Source organism: Pseudorasbora parva, chromosome 14 (genome assembly GCF_024679245.1).
Source record: "Pseudorasbora parva isolate DD20220531a chromosome 14, ASM2467924v1, whole genome shotgun sequence".
NCBI lineage: Eukaryota > Metazoa > Chordata > Actinopteri > Cypriniformes > Gobionidae > Pseudorasbora > Pseudorasbora parva.
Window position 1 is genome coordinate 22,699,248 of NC_090185.1, and position 17,631 is coordinate 22,716,878.

General features: G+C 39.8%; 1 protein-coding gene across 1 annotated transcript; it reads left to right on the forward strand.

Annotated features, from left to right (window-relative positions):
* Positions 1–10,512: 10,512 nt before the first annotated feature.
* LOC137039507 (mast cell protease 3-like) lies at positions 10,513–13,199 on the forward strand. Its single transcript, XM_067414815.1, has 5 exons — positions 10,513–10,585; positions 11,362–11,512; positions 12,318–12,450; positions 12,621–12,872; positions 12,958–13,199. The coding sequence occupies exons 1-5, from the start codon at positions 10,522–10,524 to the stop codon at positions 13,111–13,113; spliced, it is 756 nt and encodes a 251-aa protein (XP_067270916.1). The 5' UTR covers positions 10,513–10,521; the 3' UTR covers positions 13,114–13,199.
* The last annotated feature ends 4,432 nt before the right edge of the window (positions 13,200–17,631 follow it).

Sequence of the window (17,631 nt, forward strand, 5' to 3'; positions counted from 1 at the left end):
ATTGAGGAATACAAAGAAAGTTGATGTCTAACTTAAAAAAAGAATGAGGAGGGCTGTGAATGACGTTGCGGGTTGGTAAAAGACCCGAGGTATGCATTTAAGGGTTAACTATTTCCCTATCAAACTGAATTTTCCATTATTTGTGAGAAAATGCTTTCCTGCCAAACACAGAATTTTCGGGGTTTCCATGTTTTCACTGTTATACACTAGGGGGTGCCATTACGTATCTTCTGAACGAGTACAGAAACTCCTGATTAAACATATGTTAAGAAGACGCAAAAACAAGCAATACCATATGTAATCATATGCATGTGTAAAATAACACAATCATCAGCATAAGTGTAAGGGGTGTTGATGGAATCGATCTACTCCATCTGGGTTTAATCATAGTTCTGAATCTGATCTGGATGAAGTCTTTGACAAAAGCGTCATTTTTTTCTTAGCTTTTTGCTCAAAATGTTGCTTTTTAAATTACACTTAAGGGTCCCATGTCATGGATTGTTTTATTATTTTATAATGCTTCCTAGGGTGTACTTATATTGTTAGTATGGTTTTTACATCAAAAAATGTCATTATTTAGAAATAAAAGGCATTTTTTCTATACTGATATTATCCCTCTGTCTGGAATGCTCTGTTTCAAGGGGCGTGTCTGCTGTGAGTCTTCTGTGGAAACACCCACTGTTGTGATTGGCTGACATATTTGCATTTGAAATGAGATTACGTGCGGATGGGGCGTGGTTTAGTGAGGCACCAGCAGCAGCACTCACTGCCAGTTGAGAGAGACACAGCTGGGGAAAGATTGCTGAGAAAGTGTTATTTTTATTCCATTTTTGAGAGAGAAGGTTTTTTTGTTTGTATCTGAGAGCTCTGAATAAACACGAGTGAACTTTGCAACGTTATTTCTATCACAAAATGCTTTGACCACAGCTAACAGCAAGTTACACGACATCGACATGAATACAGTAAGAGCTTCTGTTGAGCATAATGAGCAGCGTCATTCCAACAGCAGTTTGGGCAAGTGTGCACTGCAGATAAACATGTGATTGACAGATCCGAACATTATAAAAGAGTGTTCTTTGAAGAGTGTTCTGTAGTTTAATCATTTAAATAACAGATTTGTTTCATGCTGCTAACAGAAATGACATGAAGTTGATTTTAGTCACTGGCTTGATTCACTGATGCATCAGGACGGCCAGCGCCGGGACTGACAGTATTAAATGATTTAGAAAGAAAGTCTGTGTGAACTTGAATGATTAGCTACACATCAGAACTGTTGAATCCATATGGTAAAGCCTGTGCTGCTGACATCCACTGACAAACTGAACCCATTCTCTACTAATCTCTGGGCAGGCAAAGCAGAGGAAGGGGAGGAAACCTTTCCTGTTATGACGTCATAACAGGAGAATTCAAGATCAGCTCTAAGCTCTCATTTTCTGGGTTAGGGTTAGGGTTAGGGTTAGGGAAACTCATTTTCAATCTTGAGTACCTACAGAGTAGTATTGCATCTTTCATATCTCCTAAAAGTCTTTAGTTTTATTATATTTATAAAAGAAATATAGGCTGTACCGTGTCTTTGCGGAAAAAAAACAGAGCGCCTGGAAGCGTATCGTGTGGGCGGAGCTAAAGAATGATGAGCGCACACAAAGAGGTGACGTCCTCAAGCGTGGAGAAGAAAACGCTACCCTTAATAAACCATAGCTATCAATCAGATTGAACTAATACAGATATGATCCAGAATCAGATCCGGAGGCTGAAATAAATTGAACAGGAGAAGCAACAACAGCAGGACGTCCGTCTCTGTGGTATGTACTGTATTTAGTCAAAATTTGTGTGTGTTTACTCGCAGTTTATGAGGACATGATTCGGTTTATGGACTATTGTATGCGACTAAACCTTAGCAGTAGCAAGCAAAATGGTTTTGCACATCAGACTAGTGTAACGTTATACATAGAACAACAGTGGAGTAACTGCTCTATCGACATTCCGCTCTATCGATGTCAAGCGGACCCATACTCGAAAAAAACTCTCCGAAACTCTTTGAAACACATTTTTGACACAGAAATACTCCATCAAACGTCCAACTTAGTGTTTGAAACTTTGTCTATGTTTGGGATGGGAATCCTAAGTCTTTAACAGTGTAAAAAGCTCAGTATGCATGAAACAGCATTTCACCCCCCCCCCCTTTAATAAATAATAAAGTGTTAATTAAAAATTAATGCATTAAGCTAGAATAAAACGTTTTTTTTTTTTTTTTGTAAGCGGAGGATCTGTTCTTTCTTTTGAGATAGCAACTAGTGTGAAACAGAACGTATCGGTTACGTAACGTCACTGACTAACGAATGGGGGTTTCGCTTAAAGGCCTATTAACTTTGAGATCTAGATAATGCCCAATGGCAGTGCCAATGCCATGGGCATGCAAGATTTGCATGCGTAATTCCGCCTACCCACGTGGGTATATAAGGAAGTAGCTGGCATGATCCCATTATGTTACCTGCTGAGGAGCCAAGCTGAACTCCCGTTCCAGTGGTTACAGCGGATGTGGCAGAGGGATGTTACATCTCCGTTACCTCCTTAGGGACGTTAGTAACCGAGATGTTCCCTTTCATTCAGTCACTCTGAGTAACGTCAGTGACTGACGAATGGGGGTCCCAATGTAATCACGCCACTCGGCTGTCTTCCAGTGCCCTGTGTAAGCGGGAGTGCCCTGGCATAAGACTAGTACAGCCGAAGGCCTCCCACTTATCAAGGTATCAAGGAGTTACCAAGGTACACTGGGAGGCATATTCCAGGTGGAAATATGCGCCACAATGCCTACCCGTAGGGAGGACTTAGGAATACACATATGACCCGCTAAGGGCTGCATATGGAAGATCACAAAGGTGCCAGTCGCAAGTGGATTTTTAACCCCAGGAGGTGGCAAGCTTGCCATGGGAAGTCACTCAAGGAAGGCTTACGGTGGAAACACACATGTGGGGGTCGCCCGGAGGGGGAAACTTGCACATGGAGGCACTTGGCCGGAAGGCTTACTGGCATCGGCATCGTCAGTGCTGGAGGAGCTCAGGGCTTTTGGATAAGCTCACCTGAGAAGAATATTGCACGTATCCAGTCGTTCCATGTAGTGGATTGGCAAGCGAGCAAAGAAACCTGAGCCTAGTCCATTACCGGCCACTTGTAGAGGTGATAGAGGTACACTTGTTGAGGTACATAGTCGGAAACAGGCTTCACTCGGAGATGATAAAATCTGGTGTATGTGTTAGGTGTCGCCCAGCCTGCAGCTCTACAGATGTCTGTTAGCAGAGCTCCATGCGCTAAAGCCCAAGAGGAGGCCACACTCCGAGTGGAATGTGCCCTAACCCCAAGGGGGCATGGGCGCCCCTGCTGCTGGTATGCCAAAACAATGGTGTCCACTAACCAGTGAGACAAAATTTGCTTTGAGAGAGCCTTCTCTTTCAGCTTCCCACCATAAAAGACAAAGCGATAGCGGCCACATAAACCTTCAGCTGGACCGACTGGGGATGGAGTCTCCACTCCCCAGGGATTGGCTAAATCCGTGAGAGCTCGTCGGCTGCACAGTTCAGGATCACCGGGATATGGACAGCAATAAGGAACCTCAGGCGCTTCTGACTCCAAAATACGAGATGGCGAGCGAGTTAGAACATGTGGCGGGAGCGTAGACCGCCTCGGTGGTTGATGTACTTTGCAACGGCCGTGTTTTCTGCCTTGACTAGTACGTGTTGACTCTTCAGCAATGCCCGGAAGAGGCAATTGACATGCAGGCAGCGCTGGGGTCCTGTCCAGGAGCCCGCGGCAGCACGTCCATTGCACAGGGCACCCCAACCCGTAGTGGAAGCATCTGTTGACACAACTACATGCCTGGAAACTTGTTCTAAGGGAATACCGGCCCGTAGAAAGCTGAGGTTCAACCACTGAGTGAGTGTCTGCCTGCAGGCCCGAGTCACTGGGACCCGGAGCGTGCCAGACTGCCATGCCCATCTCGTGACTCGATCGCGAAGCCAGTGCCAAAGCTGAATTCCACACCATCACCCTCAGGTCACCCTGACCACCAGCCAAAGTGACGCCTCGCATAGAGACGTCAGATCGGGTTGTGGCAGAGGGGACTCTCACTCCTGCATGGAGCTCATTGAGTCTCCACCGGAACATGGAGATGGCCATATTCCCGCAGTGGGAACACGGCTCATCCACAAACACTGCCTGAGCGTGCTGAAAGCCCAAACACGTAAGGTAGTGATTGTGGCCATCAGAAGGCAGCAGAGACCAGCCGCACCCAGAAGCACACGGGCGAGACATCCTGAAAAGGACGTGCCATGTGTGAGCTCTTTTTGTGAGAGGATAACCTCACAGTTGATGCCCAGGGACCTCACACCAACTGGATACAGTATCGTCTGACCAGCAGGCAGGAAGTATGCGATCGTTGGAACGCGCCGTTGACACCAACACCGACTGGAAGGTCTTGTCGTCGCGAAGAACTGACAGTTAACTCAGAAGGCTTTTGGAGTGAAGAGGTATGTAACCCTTGGCTCCGAAGCAGAAACATAATGCGATCATGCCAGCTACTTCCTTATATACCCACATGGGTATTACACATGCAAATCTCGCATGCCCATGGCATTGGCACTGCCATTGGGCGTTTTCTAGATCTCGAAGTTGATAGGCTTCTAAGCGAAACCCCCATTCGTCAGTCACTGACGTTACTCAGTGTGACTGAACGACTGGGAACATGCAGTGTTTGTCATCTTTTTACCACAAGTTATAAATAGGAGAATAGGATACTGTTTGTAAACATAAATCCATCTCTGCACAACAAAACTCCACAAACAAACTGCAGATACTTTAACTAATAATAATAAAAATATGCTTACTGGCTCTGATTCAGAAGCGCTAGATTGCCCTTGCAAATTTGGAATATGGTTTTACTGTTCAGAACCTGTGTTGTAAATAAATCTAAATCACTGATTTCTAATTATGTCCACTTTCAGAAGGGCAGATATAGTGATGCTTTTGCATATACACACAGCGTCTCCATGACATGGCAGCAACAGCACTACTGACAACAGATTGATATAGAATAACAGAGTGACATAGATCGATGAGAGTGATTTTGACAGAGGCATTTTATCTCAGTCTGGATCTACCTTCTCTTTTAGATAGAATAAATATTTTTGTGGGAGACTTTGAGCTTTGTAATTTTGCAGATCTTATACATGTATAAACAGCTACATAATGCACTAAAGAAAAAGAAAAACATGAAAACACCCCCTTTATGACCCCCTTGAACTATTGAATATTATTTGGAACATGTTTGCCATCCATCCAACATAGTCTGCAACTGCTTCAACGCACCACCAGAGGTCTCCAGCTTTCTAACTTCTAAATGGACCTTCCTACATTTCCATTGTTCTCAAAAGTCATCAGAGTTGGGTACAGCTATAGTTGTATAGTGGTCAATGGGAGATGAAATAAAGCAAATATAATTTTTTATTCCTATTCGCTCTAATAGCAAAAGAAAACAACCATGGTAGGATTTCCACGACTTTCCAAAAGAAGGGAAGAATATTGAGATTGATTACAGCAGAATCACGCAAATACAAAAGAGAGAATCACGGTCTGTGAAAAGGGTCCATGGACTCATGGCCTTTTGGCCCCACTTTATATTAGGTGGCCTTAAGTACTATGTACTTACATCAAAAAATAAGTTCAATGTACTTACTGTGTTCAAATTGTATTGCACAGCACCTTTGCTTATATTGCGGTGGGATACGGGTTGAGTTAGGGACAGGTGTGGTGGTGTTGGTCAGTTTAAGGGAGGGTTAGGTGTAAGGGAAGTGCCAACTGTGTAGTTACAGATGTAACTTCAGAAATTAATTACAGACGTAATTACATGCAGGTATTTTCTCAAATGTAAGTACAATGTAAAAACATGTGTGTACACAATTAGTGCATTGTATCAAATGATTAATTACAATGTTAGTACATAGTACTTAAGGCCACATAATATAAAGTGGGTCCAATTTGTTTATGGAGTCAGAGGCCTTGGTAAGGATTATAAAGGTAGCAATACAGACCTGCTTACCGTCTAATGCTGTAATTACATAACCTTTAATCTGGCTGTTATGCATCCATGTCCCATTAAAAACTCAGATTGCATGTCAAACAATGTATGATTTTTATCCAGGAAATAATTTAACTATTTTTGGCAAGCTTCTCCAGAACGATAGCCAGACATGGTTTGATGGAAATTAAGTGATAACATTTTGGGTCAGATTTAGAACCCCCTTTGAAGAAGGGAAAAATTTAGGGGTGTCCCTGACTAAGGATTTACACATTCGAATGAGAATTGTTGAATCTTTCTATAGTCGACTGATGGTCGAATCATCTGTGTGTGTGTGTGTGTGTGTGTGTGTGTGTGTGTGTGTGTGTGTGTGTGTGTGTGTGTGAATGGGTTGGGAGGGGCACGGCACTAGTCAGCATGAGGGTAAGACTGTTATTTTCCTTTACACACTGCACACAGCAACAAATAAAAAAAAAAAACTACCAAAACTCCCTGCCAACTGACAGACGAACTGACAATGGCTTTCTTATTTAGGTTTAAATAAAAGGTAATGTAGTGGATAAACATTCGTAAAATGTTTTCTCGTAACATTTTAAAGCTGCGATCAAAATACAGAACATCACACAAATATATACAAGAACATTTGGATAAATAAACCTAAAAAACTTGCATAGAGAGGAAAAGAACAGTTTAAGTGCTTTACATGCATAAAGGGGGTCGCACACCAGACGAGAAGCTCAGCACTACGCTGCGTCTCAGGGATCTCACTCCAGGGCGCACATTATATATGTACAAGCTCAATTTTGAACTGACTTCTGACAGAAGAGCTGCACGATGGGTGTATTTGTAGCACAGGGTGAAATCAGCGTGTACATTGATGATTTGAGGTATATTATAAATTTAATATAAAAAATATGTGCCCACAAGACTGAGCTTTACTCCCCCCGGGGCCAGTCTCGGCAGCTGCAGCATCTGGAGGTAAGGAAAGACGAGACAAAAGAAAAGGAGCCGGAAGCATGAGGAGCGACAGAGACAAGAGAGTGGAGAAGGAAAAAAAAATCCTGGTCCGGTTCCAGGATACACATCCACTTGGTCCTCAGCCCAGCCGAGAGGCTCTTTTTCGCAGTGATATGCGATGGACGCTCAGTGGACGGTTTGATCTTCTGCTGCCCCTGGCGGCCAGCCATGGCTTCTCCTGTTGAGGGCAGCCGGCAGCAAGTCCTGCGATCTCCCTGTTCCTCCCCGTCACTGCGAATGGTAGCAGGGTTCGGCCCATTGCGAATGCCAGCAACTCCTCTGCTTACTCTAGGATGGCAGCCACTCAACCTCAACACAGGGGCACGGCAGTGCTCCACCACCTCGGGCAGCCCCTCATGGTCTTCTTTCTTCCGACCTCCTCAGCAGCACAATCCCCCTCACCAGGGAGGGCTCTCCGACAGCATGTCCCACCTTCCTCTCAGGTTTCGGCACCAATGTAATGGGGTTCTTTGTTCAAGGAAGAAGGAGGCGGGAATGGCAATCATTCAACACACTTCAAACCAAAATAAACAAACTAAAGTAAAAACGCAGACAGCCCCTCACGTACGACTGCCACACACACATAACGAACGTAAACAAAGCATAACATAAAGTCCAGGCTTGGTCCTCTCTTGTCTTTCACTGTCGTCGCTCCTGCTTTTATGCTCCTTCAATCCTCTGTGAGAGATCTGAGACCGATGTAAAGTGCAGCAGGCGCTGATCATCCCCCCATAGCCCCTCGCAGGCCGGGGAGTACCCATGAGACTGCGCTCTTCTCCCCTTGCGGTCTTCTTTCTTACTCGCTGCCTGACCTCCTCAGCACCGCGGTCCCCCTTAGTAGCAAGGGTTCTCCAACAGCATGTCCCTCCTTCATCCCAGGTTTCAGCATCACTCATGTCGCTCTCATGGCTCTCGCTAGGGGAAGGGGACATGCTAAATCATAATCAGACTGAAAATGTTTTTGAAAAAAGACCATTAGAAGGATTTAATTCTGTCCCAAGTCGCAACATCTTGGAGAAAAATTTGCATGTCAAGGTTTTTCAGAGAGTAGTTGCTTACAATTACTGACGGCCTTTTGACTGAGAGGCCAGAGCATATTCAGACGGGTTGCATATCTGTTCTGATATAATTAAATTAAATGAAATATGATTTGTTCAATATGATTACATTGTTCAAAAATGATTATGTACAACAGCTGGATGAAAAGGTTTCTATGGAGAAAAACGCTCACTACTGATAAAGACTTGACACGTCTTGATGGTATGACTTGGGTTGGCTTTGGATTGACCCTACATTCCAATGAATGAGGAACATTGGCTTTAACCAGCTTTTTGCATCATACATAGTGGACCCATTATGTCATGAAGTGTGGGTTAATGATTTCTTGATAAAACAATCCTCATATTTTAAGAAAAAAAAAAGAATTAATCTTATTTTATAACAAATATTCCACACGGCTAGTAGGCACTCTTCTTTCCTTGTAATCTTAACAAATAAAACATTGGTTCATGTATCGCATGAGAATTTCTGCTGTCCTTGACAGAGGGCATTTGTGGTCACAAAATTAAGTCTAGCAACATATTGCGAAGTTCTACCACATTGTGAAACTGCACTGCTTTTGCAACACAAACCTTTGATTGGGACAGAATTGTAAAGCAAGAATTCTCTGCAACAGATTAGGAAAACTTAAAATTAATTTATTAAACATCTGATTTGCATTCTGTGTTCAGTAGATGTTAATCTCATTTGATAGCAGTTGTTATTGTTGATTGTCCCAAAATGTTTATATATGAATGCAGTGAGGAATTTATGATGAAAGTGAATCTATCTATGTTAATACTTGCTGTTTCAAAAGCATAGCCACAAAAGATAAACAATGTGCTAGCAATTTTAGTGTGAAATAAATCACTTACTAACCTTTAATGTGTAAAGTTATATACAATTTTATGACAATGGCGTTATATTTGACTGACAATAGCCTAAACATAAAGCAACTGTGAGAAAATGATTTATGCTGTTGATTTGTTTTAACTAGTAAAACATTTGTATTACGTATTACATAATGTGTTTCATGTAATAACATGGGTAGTTACCAACATTTAAGGTTAAACAAAAAAGAAAATAGTAATTTAAAGCCATATACTGAAAAACGTAGAATACAGCAGGACCTACATGCACTACCTTCACTGGCTACTTTATCACCTTGCTAGTATCAGTTTGTACCCCTTTTGCCTTCAGAAATGCTTAATTCTTTGTAAAATTGATTCAATAATGTGCTGGAAACATTCCTCAGAGATTTAGGTTCATATTGTCATGATATCATCATACAGCTGTTGCAGATTTTGCCGGCTGCACATCCATGATATGACTCTCCCTTTCCTCCGAATCCCAAAGGCGCCCTATGGGATTGAGATCTGGTGACTGTGGAGTCAGTTTCCATATAGTAAACTCATTGTCATGTCCAATCAACTATTTTGAGATGATTTGAGATTTTTGACACAGAATATTATCCTGCTGAAAGTAGCCTTCAAAAGTTGGTACACTGTGTGGTCATTAAGGGATGGACATGGTCAGCATCAATACTCAGGGAGACTGTGGGGTTTGACCATGTCTACATTCCAACATGGATTAAGTTGCTGCCATGTGTGATAGTCTGATTATTAGACATTTGTGCAAATAGGTAGTTAAACAGGTGTACCTAATATAATATAGCAGCTGGTGAGTGTCATCTATATATATATATATATATATATATATATATATATATATATATATATATATATATATATATATATATATATATATATATATATAGTATGAATGAAATTCGGACATACTACATCCACCATGTTGTCATTGTCCTGGGACCGATAGAGTAAGTTGTTTCACTTCCCTTCAAAAATGGAATGACCTCTCATAGATAGTATGTAAATGTCCACCGTAAGGTTTCAACATATCTGTGTTGGATTCCTCATTTCTGATCAGTTTGTCTTGACTGCTACACATATAGCAGGTAAAAGTGTCCACATGTTCACAATAATATATCATTTTAATATTACATGTGGGACACAAAAGTCCTTTCACATTAATTTACTTGTTGGTCAAATCACTCTCACTCCAATTCCAGTCATATGGCTCATATTTGAATGGGGAAAGACTTAAAACTGTGGTAAGTTTCAGGAATAAAATCAGACAAAAAAATTATAATAAATTCAGCTTTATAAAATTAATATTTAATAAATCAAACCATCTGTGACTTCAATATGAGACCACAAGGATTAACAGCACATTCTTATATTTTTTATCTTATGTTGCTCATATTACAATATTTAAAAAAAAGGTGGAGTAACATACCACTTATTGTCTCCACCCATATTTAAAATATATATAAACCGCATTAAGCCAGTGAGCGCTCAGTGGTTGTCATCTTCATCATGACCATCATCATCATCTCTCTGCTCCTGCTGGCCTCTCTGATGCCACACCTGACCTTCACTGGTGAGAATTATTATATCCTTTTGAGAACCAGAATTTTGTATTTTTTCATATCATTACATTGTTTAGAGCTTATATATATAATTCATATGTGATGCTATGTCCTCTGTAGAGGACACCAGGACTTGACATGAATAGGCAAAAACAAAGCTTTTTTTAAAATCACCAATCAATTTTTTGGTTTTTAGATGATGCAAGATCTTTGTATAAAGATGAAAAAAGAAGTGTAGTAATGCAGTAGTTATTGGCAAGATTTTCATAATTATATCTAATTTCATAGAAATATTGAAATATAATTCCTTTCCCTACTCACTTGTTGTGTCTCCTAAAATGTCTGATAAATATGATTTAAGTCCTGGTGTCTTCTACAGTGGACATGTATGAAATAAGTGTCTAGATTTGAAACCCCATACAATTTTCCTGATACAGTAATTTATGAGAAACTATTCAAAAATTGAATTATCACATTTGAGTTAGAGTGTTAAATTTGATCACTAAATTAATTTCAGTCATTTGTTTAAGTCCTAGAAGAGGGAATTGGCATTGTGAAACTTCCAAAAATGTGGTTTCTCTTAAAATAAGAACTGAATGTGTTCTTTACAGGACTTAAAACTGTGACATGTACATTGTCAGAGAAATAGACTAAATATGATGTCCACTGCAGAGGACAAAAGTGTATTCCTGGGTCCCAGGAGGATATAACAGCATATTACAATGATTATTTAAGAATATTTAAAGCTGAATAAGTTGCCTGACAGCACTCTCTCTCTCTCTCTCAGCTCATGTGAATGTGGGTATAGTGAACGGCAATGAAGCCAGACCCCACTCCAGACCTTACATGGTTTCTCTTCAGTCGCATGGGTATCATATCTGTGGTGGATTCCTGATTTCTGATCAGACCGTGTTGACTGCTGCACATTGCTGGAATGGGTAACAGCTTGTTTATTGTAAACTACAATGTTGAGATAAAATTACTTTTGACTGACAATGGGTGGGTTTACATGCACGTTCTTAAGGCGATTATGTCTAATAAGCCGACAATGAACGTGGTCATGTAAACGCGGTAACCCGTTTTCTTTTATTGGAGTAAGGTCATAAACGGCGTAAGCATAAACCGGTCGGAACAGGTAGTTTTTCGCCTCTTACCTCGATTTCGCGCTGCATGTAAACGCATTAACCTGCTTTCTGTCGGCTTATTGAAGTGCGAATGTGCGATAGGTGACAAAAACGCAAACTTAAAGCAGATTTAAATGCATCCAGACAGAGCGAGCTAAATAAGGACTTATATCACAAACGCAGACTATTTTAAGACCAATTGTGAAGATGTGTTCTCTTCTCATGCAGCAGAAGTAGAAGAGGTTCAGTCAAAACGCTGCATCTGTAACTTCATGAGGGATAATATGAGCCATAAATCTTCCGCTGATACGGTGCACACTTTATTTAAAATCACAACTGATGTAACATTTGAAAAACTCAGAGTCAGATACGGACATTATTATTTTTGACGTCACTACATGGAAATAACCCGGTTTATTAAAGTCATATAAACGCGGGTTACTTGCATTGTCAGTTTACTGGTTTGCATGTAAACGGGGAAAACTTATTATTTCAAGAAGCTGATTTTTTTGAGTTATCAGCTTACTGGTGTGCATGTAAACACACTTAATGACTGCAGTGGATCCATACAGTATATCACATGACATAAACTTGCATTAACAATACACTCTTTCAACAGTGGAGATACTCTGACGGTTGTGGTTGGTGCTCATGACTTAAGGGAGAGCAAGCCTTCCGATCGCTTCGAAGTGAAGTCCTACATCCCGCATCCAGAATATATACCTTATAAGAATGACATCATGCTTTTGAAGGTAACAACATGTGATAATTTCATATAAACATAAAACACTTTAATAAAGAGGCACATACAAAAAAATACTGTAGGGCTTCTGTATTAACCTCAAAAACAAAAGTATAATCAACTGAAGTTCAGTCTTATAAAAGATTGTTTAATAATAATAGTTGTGTTTTTGAATTACAGCTAGAGAAAAAAGTCAAACTAAACAACAAAATTAGACTGATGTCATTACCAAAGGAAGGAAAAGACGTGAGAACAAATACTGTCTGTAGTGTTGCCGGCTGGGGATACCTGTCAACTAATGGTCCAGCAAGTGTTCTCCTAATGGAAGCAGAAACAACTACAGTAAATCCGGCAGATTGTAAGCGTAGATGGGGATCCAACTTTTTGCCTCCACAGATGATCTGCGTATATGGCGGTGGTGGATCCTGCTTTGTATGTACAAAAGATGATTCATAAAAGTTATGGTAATGTACAAACTGGTTTCACTGTTGACGTGTTGATCTGTGTTTCTTAACAGGGGGATTCAGGAGGTCCTTTGGTTTGTGGAAAAAAAGCTGTTGGTATCACATCATTTGGATCAAGATATGGCTGCAATTCACCAGAACAACCTAATGTGTATACTAAGATTTCAGCATATATCCCATGGATCCGCGCAAACGGAAATGTTGAATGACTTAATGTAAACAAAAAATTGAAGAAAAGTTTTTCCTGAATTCTTCCTTAAACCTTTCAATAAAAGTATCACATGGCCAGCATCAATTATAGTCATAGTGTTCTCATTGTCACAACCATTTATAGTTACACACTCAAAATCATTTAGCAGGTCATCATGGCAACATGCTCAATTGTCCATCATGTCACTAATTCAGTCTCTAATGGCCTTCTGTATAGAGTTAAATGCTGCTCCCCCCAACACACACACACACACACACACACACACACACACACACACACACACACACACACACACACACACACACACACACACACGATTATTGTTAAAACATGTGCCTAGTTTGAAAAGCAAAAGTGTTGGTGTTGCTGTAATTTATAGTAATATCTTTAGTATTACTGATAAGTAAATATACAGACTTAATCAAATGATCAACTGATTTTCAGAGTTAGTACTGGCTGCAGGTAAAGTCTTAATTTTTAATAGACAATTAGTAGACAATTCTAGAGTTGATCTTGAGAAATTAGTAGAGTAATTCTAAACTATATTGGAGTTAAGCAACACATGTTAGTAGCCATACATTATCATAATTATACTTTAGATCTAATATTGTTTCATGGAATCAATGTTGATGCTGTTGAAGATCTCTGTTGAAGACATCTTAGATCATTATATAGTCTTGGGAATACTTAATTTAGCCAAGACTGCAAAGCCGCTCCCTGTAACAAATATGGTAGAACTATCACTAAAGATTACTTATTGAATAATCTTCCTGATCAGTTTCATCCCCTTAGCATCCCAAATAGCTTAGAAGAACCTGATGTTGAAACAGAAACTACCGTTATTGACTCTCTTTTCCAGCTCTTTAGACATAGTTTCTCCTTTGCGCTTAAAGAAGATAAAAAAAAAAAAAGTCTGACACTGTGGTACAACAAGCTCATTTAAGCCCTCATATTTACCATGTGTCTTCATCTAGTATTATCCCTGTAACCACTGTTGGGAAGTGTTCTCCATGTGATGTTTGCAACTCCATGCCAAGTTTTTGTTCTATGTTTGATCAAGTCTGGATTTTTGTAATAAAACTTGCCTTGGGTTCTGAACACTTGCCTCCTGTAGATTCAATTACAAAAAAAACGGACCTTAAAAAATGAATCAATTTCTCATCTCTTGCGCTTTCGTCAGGGCGACCTATCTATAGAGAAGAATGTGGAGGAATTCAGTGGACTTTGTCACTAGGTTGATTTAAATGAATCTGCACTCAAATATTTTTTTTTGTTTTGGGTTATATGAGCCTATTTGTTCACACTTTCCTCAGGGTAATATCCACTGTATTCAAGCATTTTGTTGATCATGCCCTGCTATTAAGTGGTTTTTAATGTGGTGTGATGTAGAAATGTCATGTTTTTATGCCATTGACTAGGGGGCGTGTGCAATGCATATAGATCACCCAAACTATTTACCATGTGAATGGCACTGGGGGTCTGGTGGCCTCATCTCATTAGAGATAATGAAGGAGAAGAACAAGACTGTATCTCATCTTTGTTTTAAAATGGATTACATTTATAAGTAAACACTCCAAGTGTTATGCAGACATGTCGCTCATGTCTGTGTGGCAAGTATTTGCTAAGTTACAGTTCATTTTCAGATGCATTTCAGAATTGACTTCACTGAGAGACAACAGAACATGCATCATGTTAATTATCTTTATTTTGAAAAAAAAACACATTTAGTTTTTAATATGAGTGTACACAAATAAAAGTAGACACTTAACAGTTTTGAAGTATAATACTGTAATAAAGTTCGATATAATGAGGAAGGAAGAGAACACGGGGGTCGGCTGGACGGTTGATGCTATTCTCTTTATTTTCTTAATAACTCAAAACACACACTAAGGTGTGGATTCACATAAACACGATCACACGATCACTTCCGGGTCGGCACTTCCGGCTTCCGGTTACTCAGTCTCTGTGGGGGTTTGGCATCAACCGTCCGATCTCTCTCTCTCCCTGGTCTCCGGTTCCACCAATGTTTTATACACTCTCCGTGCTCATTACTGGAACAAGAGACAGGTGTTATTAATCTGCGTCCAACCCACTCACTTACCGCTCGTCCCGCGGCTCTCTCTCCCGCTGCAGACCTCACTGAACCACGCCCCCCTTGCCACAAATACTTATCTGTATGAGCAAACTCGATGGAGTATTTTGAGTCTCCGTATTTAAATTGGTTGCGCAGACACGACCGCTGCCCCATGGGGGTTAAACGTTGTTTAACATTGATTGTATATCTGTTCTGATAAAATAAAATCGAATAAAATAATTTTTATGAGCATTCCCAAGCCCGCTTCGCCGAGAGCCACTCCAGCCCCTGACAACAGTCCAGTGATGGCTTCAGTCCATGAGCCCGCTCCAGAGCCTGCTGCACCAAATCTGTCTGCTCTGCCCTGGCCACCTGCTCTGCCGACTCCACCCTGGCTCCCCGATCAGTCTCCAGTCCTGCTTCCACTCTGCAGTCCTGGCCATCCATTTCTCCTCCTGCTCTACCTCCTTTCTGGACTGAAACAGTAGGATCTCCCTGTGTACATATATCTCAGTGTTTTAGTCTGTCTTTGTGAGTCATTGCCTTTGCACTTTGCATTGTTGTTTCTGGTCAGGATTTGGTTAACACTCCTTGGCTGGATTATCTTTATGTTTTTCTTTAATGAACTTTTGCTGCATGAAGATATAGGCCTTTTTCATTTTTTAAAACTCTTTTTCTTCACATACTTGGCAGTTTTCTTGAATTGTTTGAATGACCCCAAATTCAAGAGAATGAGGAACATGTGTTTAGTGGCTGTAAGCAGTTTTTTATAATCATAAATAGTGGACACTTCTAACAAGACCACAACATTTTCACCTACGGGATTTTTACTTCCAAAACTACTCCAGTGTTGGACACTTACTTGTATCCCATTTTTGTTTATGGATGGTCTCTACTTTGTTCAATAATATTTTGGATTTCCTACAGTATATGGAAACAGCAAACAATTTTCATGTATGACAAGTTGAGGTCACAAAAGTGGTTCCAGCAGCATATTGCAAAGTTCTACCACATCCATCTTGAACATTGTGAAACTGCTCTGCTTTTGCAGCACAAACCATATTTGATTGGCACAGAATTGGCACATATTATGAGTTCATTACAAATTAAGCTCACTTGATAGCAGTTTGTTGATTATTACAAAAAATTATAGGAATACAGTGAGGCATTTATAAAGAAAGTAGATATATATAGTATGAATTAAATGCATTACTGCTTTTCGCCGATTAAGGAATTAGGCATATTAGGTATATATGAAATATCAATATATAAGCATTTATATGTGATATATAAAATAAAAACATATGAAACCTTTTAGAAATTGGAACAATTCCATATATTAATGTATACATTTATCCCATATATTATATATGTTTATGTATGTATAATACATACAGTTTGACATACAGGTCTCATTTATGAAATATCCTAATATTCTCATATAGAGTAAAAAAATTAATGCACATATATTCCAGAAATTCCATATATTAACATATATCTTTATTCCACATATTATATATGTTTAACAAATATATGTGACAAATCACTATCACTGTCAAATGTTGTAGAGCCTTAGTATAGATTTTATGTATAAAACAAATTACATTTAAAATATAAAATATTTGTAGTGTTACTTATTGTCAGGTGAGGCAAGGGATGAAGGACTCAATGATGCATAGGTTAATTGGCTTTTTATTAAACTTAAAAAAATAAGAAAACACAAACAAACCCCCTCATGCTTGTAACTGGCTTGCCTTAGTTTTTTATGCAATAAGAAAGCCTCAAAAAAGGGGAATTCACTTTTGACAATAGATTGTGTTCAAAATAACTGTAAGAGTCTCAGTGAGGGAGTGAAAATAAATTGTATCTATTGAACCACTGAATGAGATAACATAGTAACAATTTGCACATGGACGAAATCCAAGACAACATTCTGAATAACAAAGCTCAATACTGAAAGTAAACCAATAAACCCGAAATACTAAAGTGATAAACAAATAAAAAAAAAAAAAAAAAAAAAAAGCAAAAACATGGAAGGTAATTCCAATGTAATTCCAGGCATTTTCACCCATACTTCATTGCCATTCCTCTCCCATGCTATTCCTATGCTAAAACCTCTTCCCCCCTTTGTTGCCCTCTAGAGAACAGGATGAAAAATGTCACCCCTGTACCAGGGTAACCGTTACATGCTACACAGAACAAAACATGAAAGTACACGCTAAGGCTGATGATGAGCACAAGCCACGTGCTAAACAAACACACAACACATGGACAAAAGAGTGTATACTGTCCAAGCAAAACTACTTGTTCACACGAGACCAAATGAATGCTCATACTGTACGCTCACAACGTGGAGAGAAAAAAACTAATGGAGCATTAATGTCCAAAGTCTGACCCAAAACAAAACTAGAATGAAATGCCAGGATTCAAACACCACTATTT

What these genes read in the sequence shown, in the direction of transcription:
- LOC137039507 (XM_067414815.1), top strand. Translation starts at nt 10,522, where the DNA reads ATGACCATCATCATCATCTCTCTGCTCCTGCTGGCCTCTCTGATGCCA. An exon ending in GCTGCACATTGCTGGAATGG is followed by an intron (nt 11,513 to 12,317) that starts GTAACAGCTTGT and finishes CTCTTTCAACAG; the next exon opens with TGGAGATACTCTGACGGTTG. An exon ending in ATGACATCATGCTTTTGAAG is followed by an intron (nt 12,451 to 12,620) that starts GTAACAACATGT and finishes TTTGAATTACAG; the next exon opens with CTAGAGAAAAAAGTCAAACT.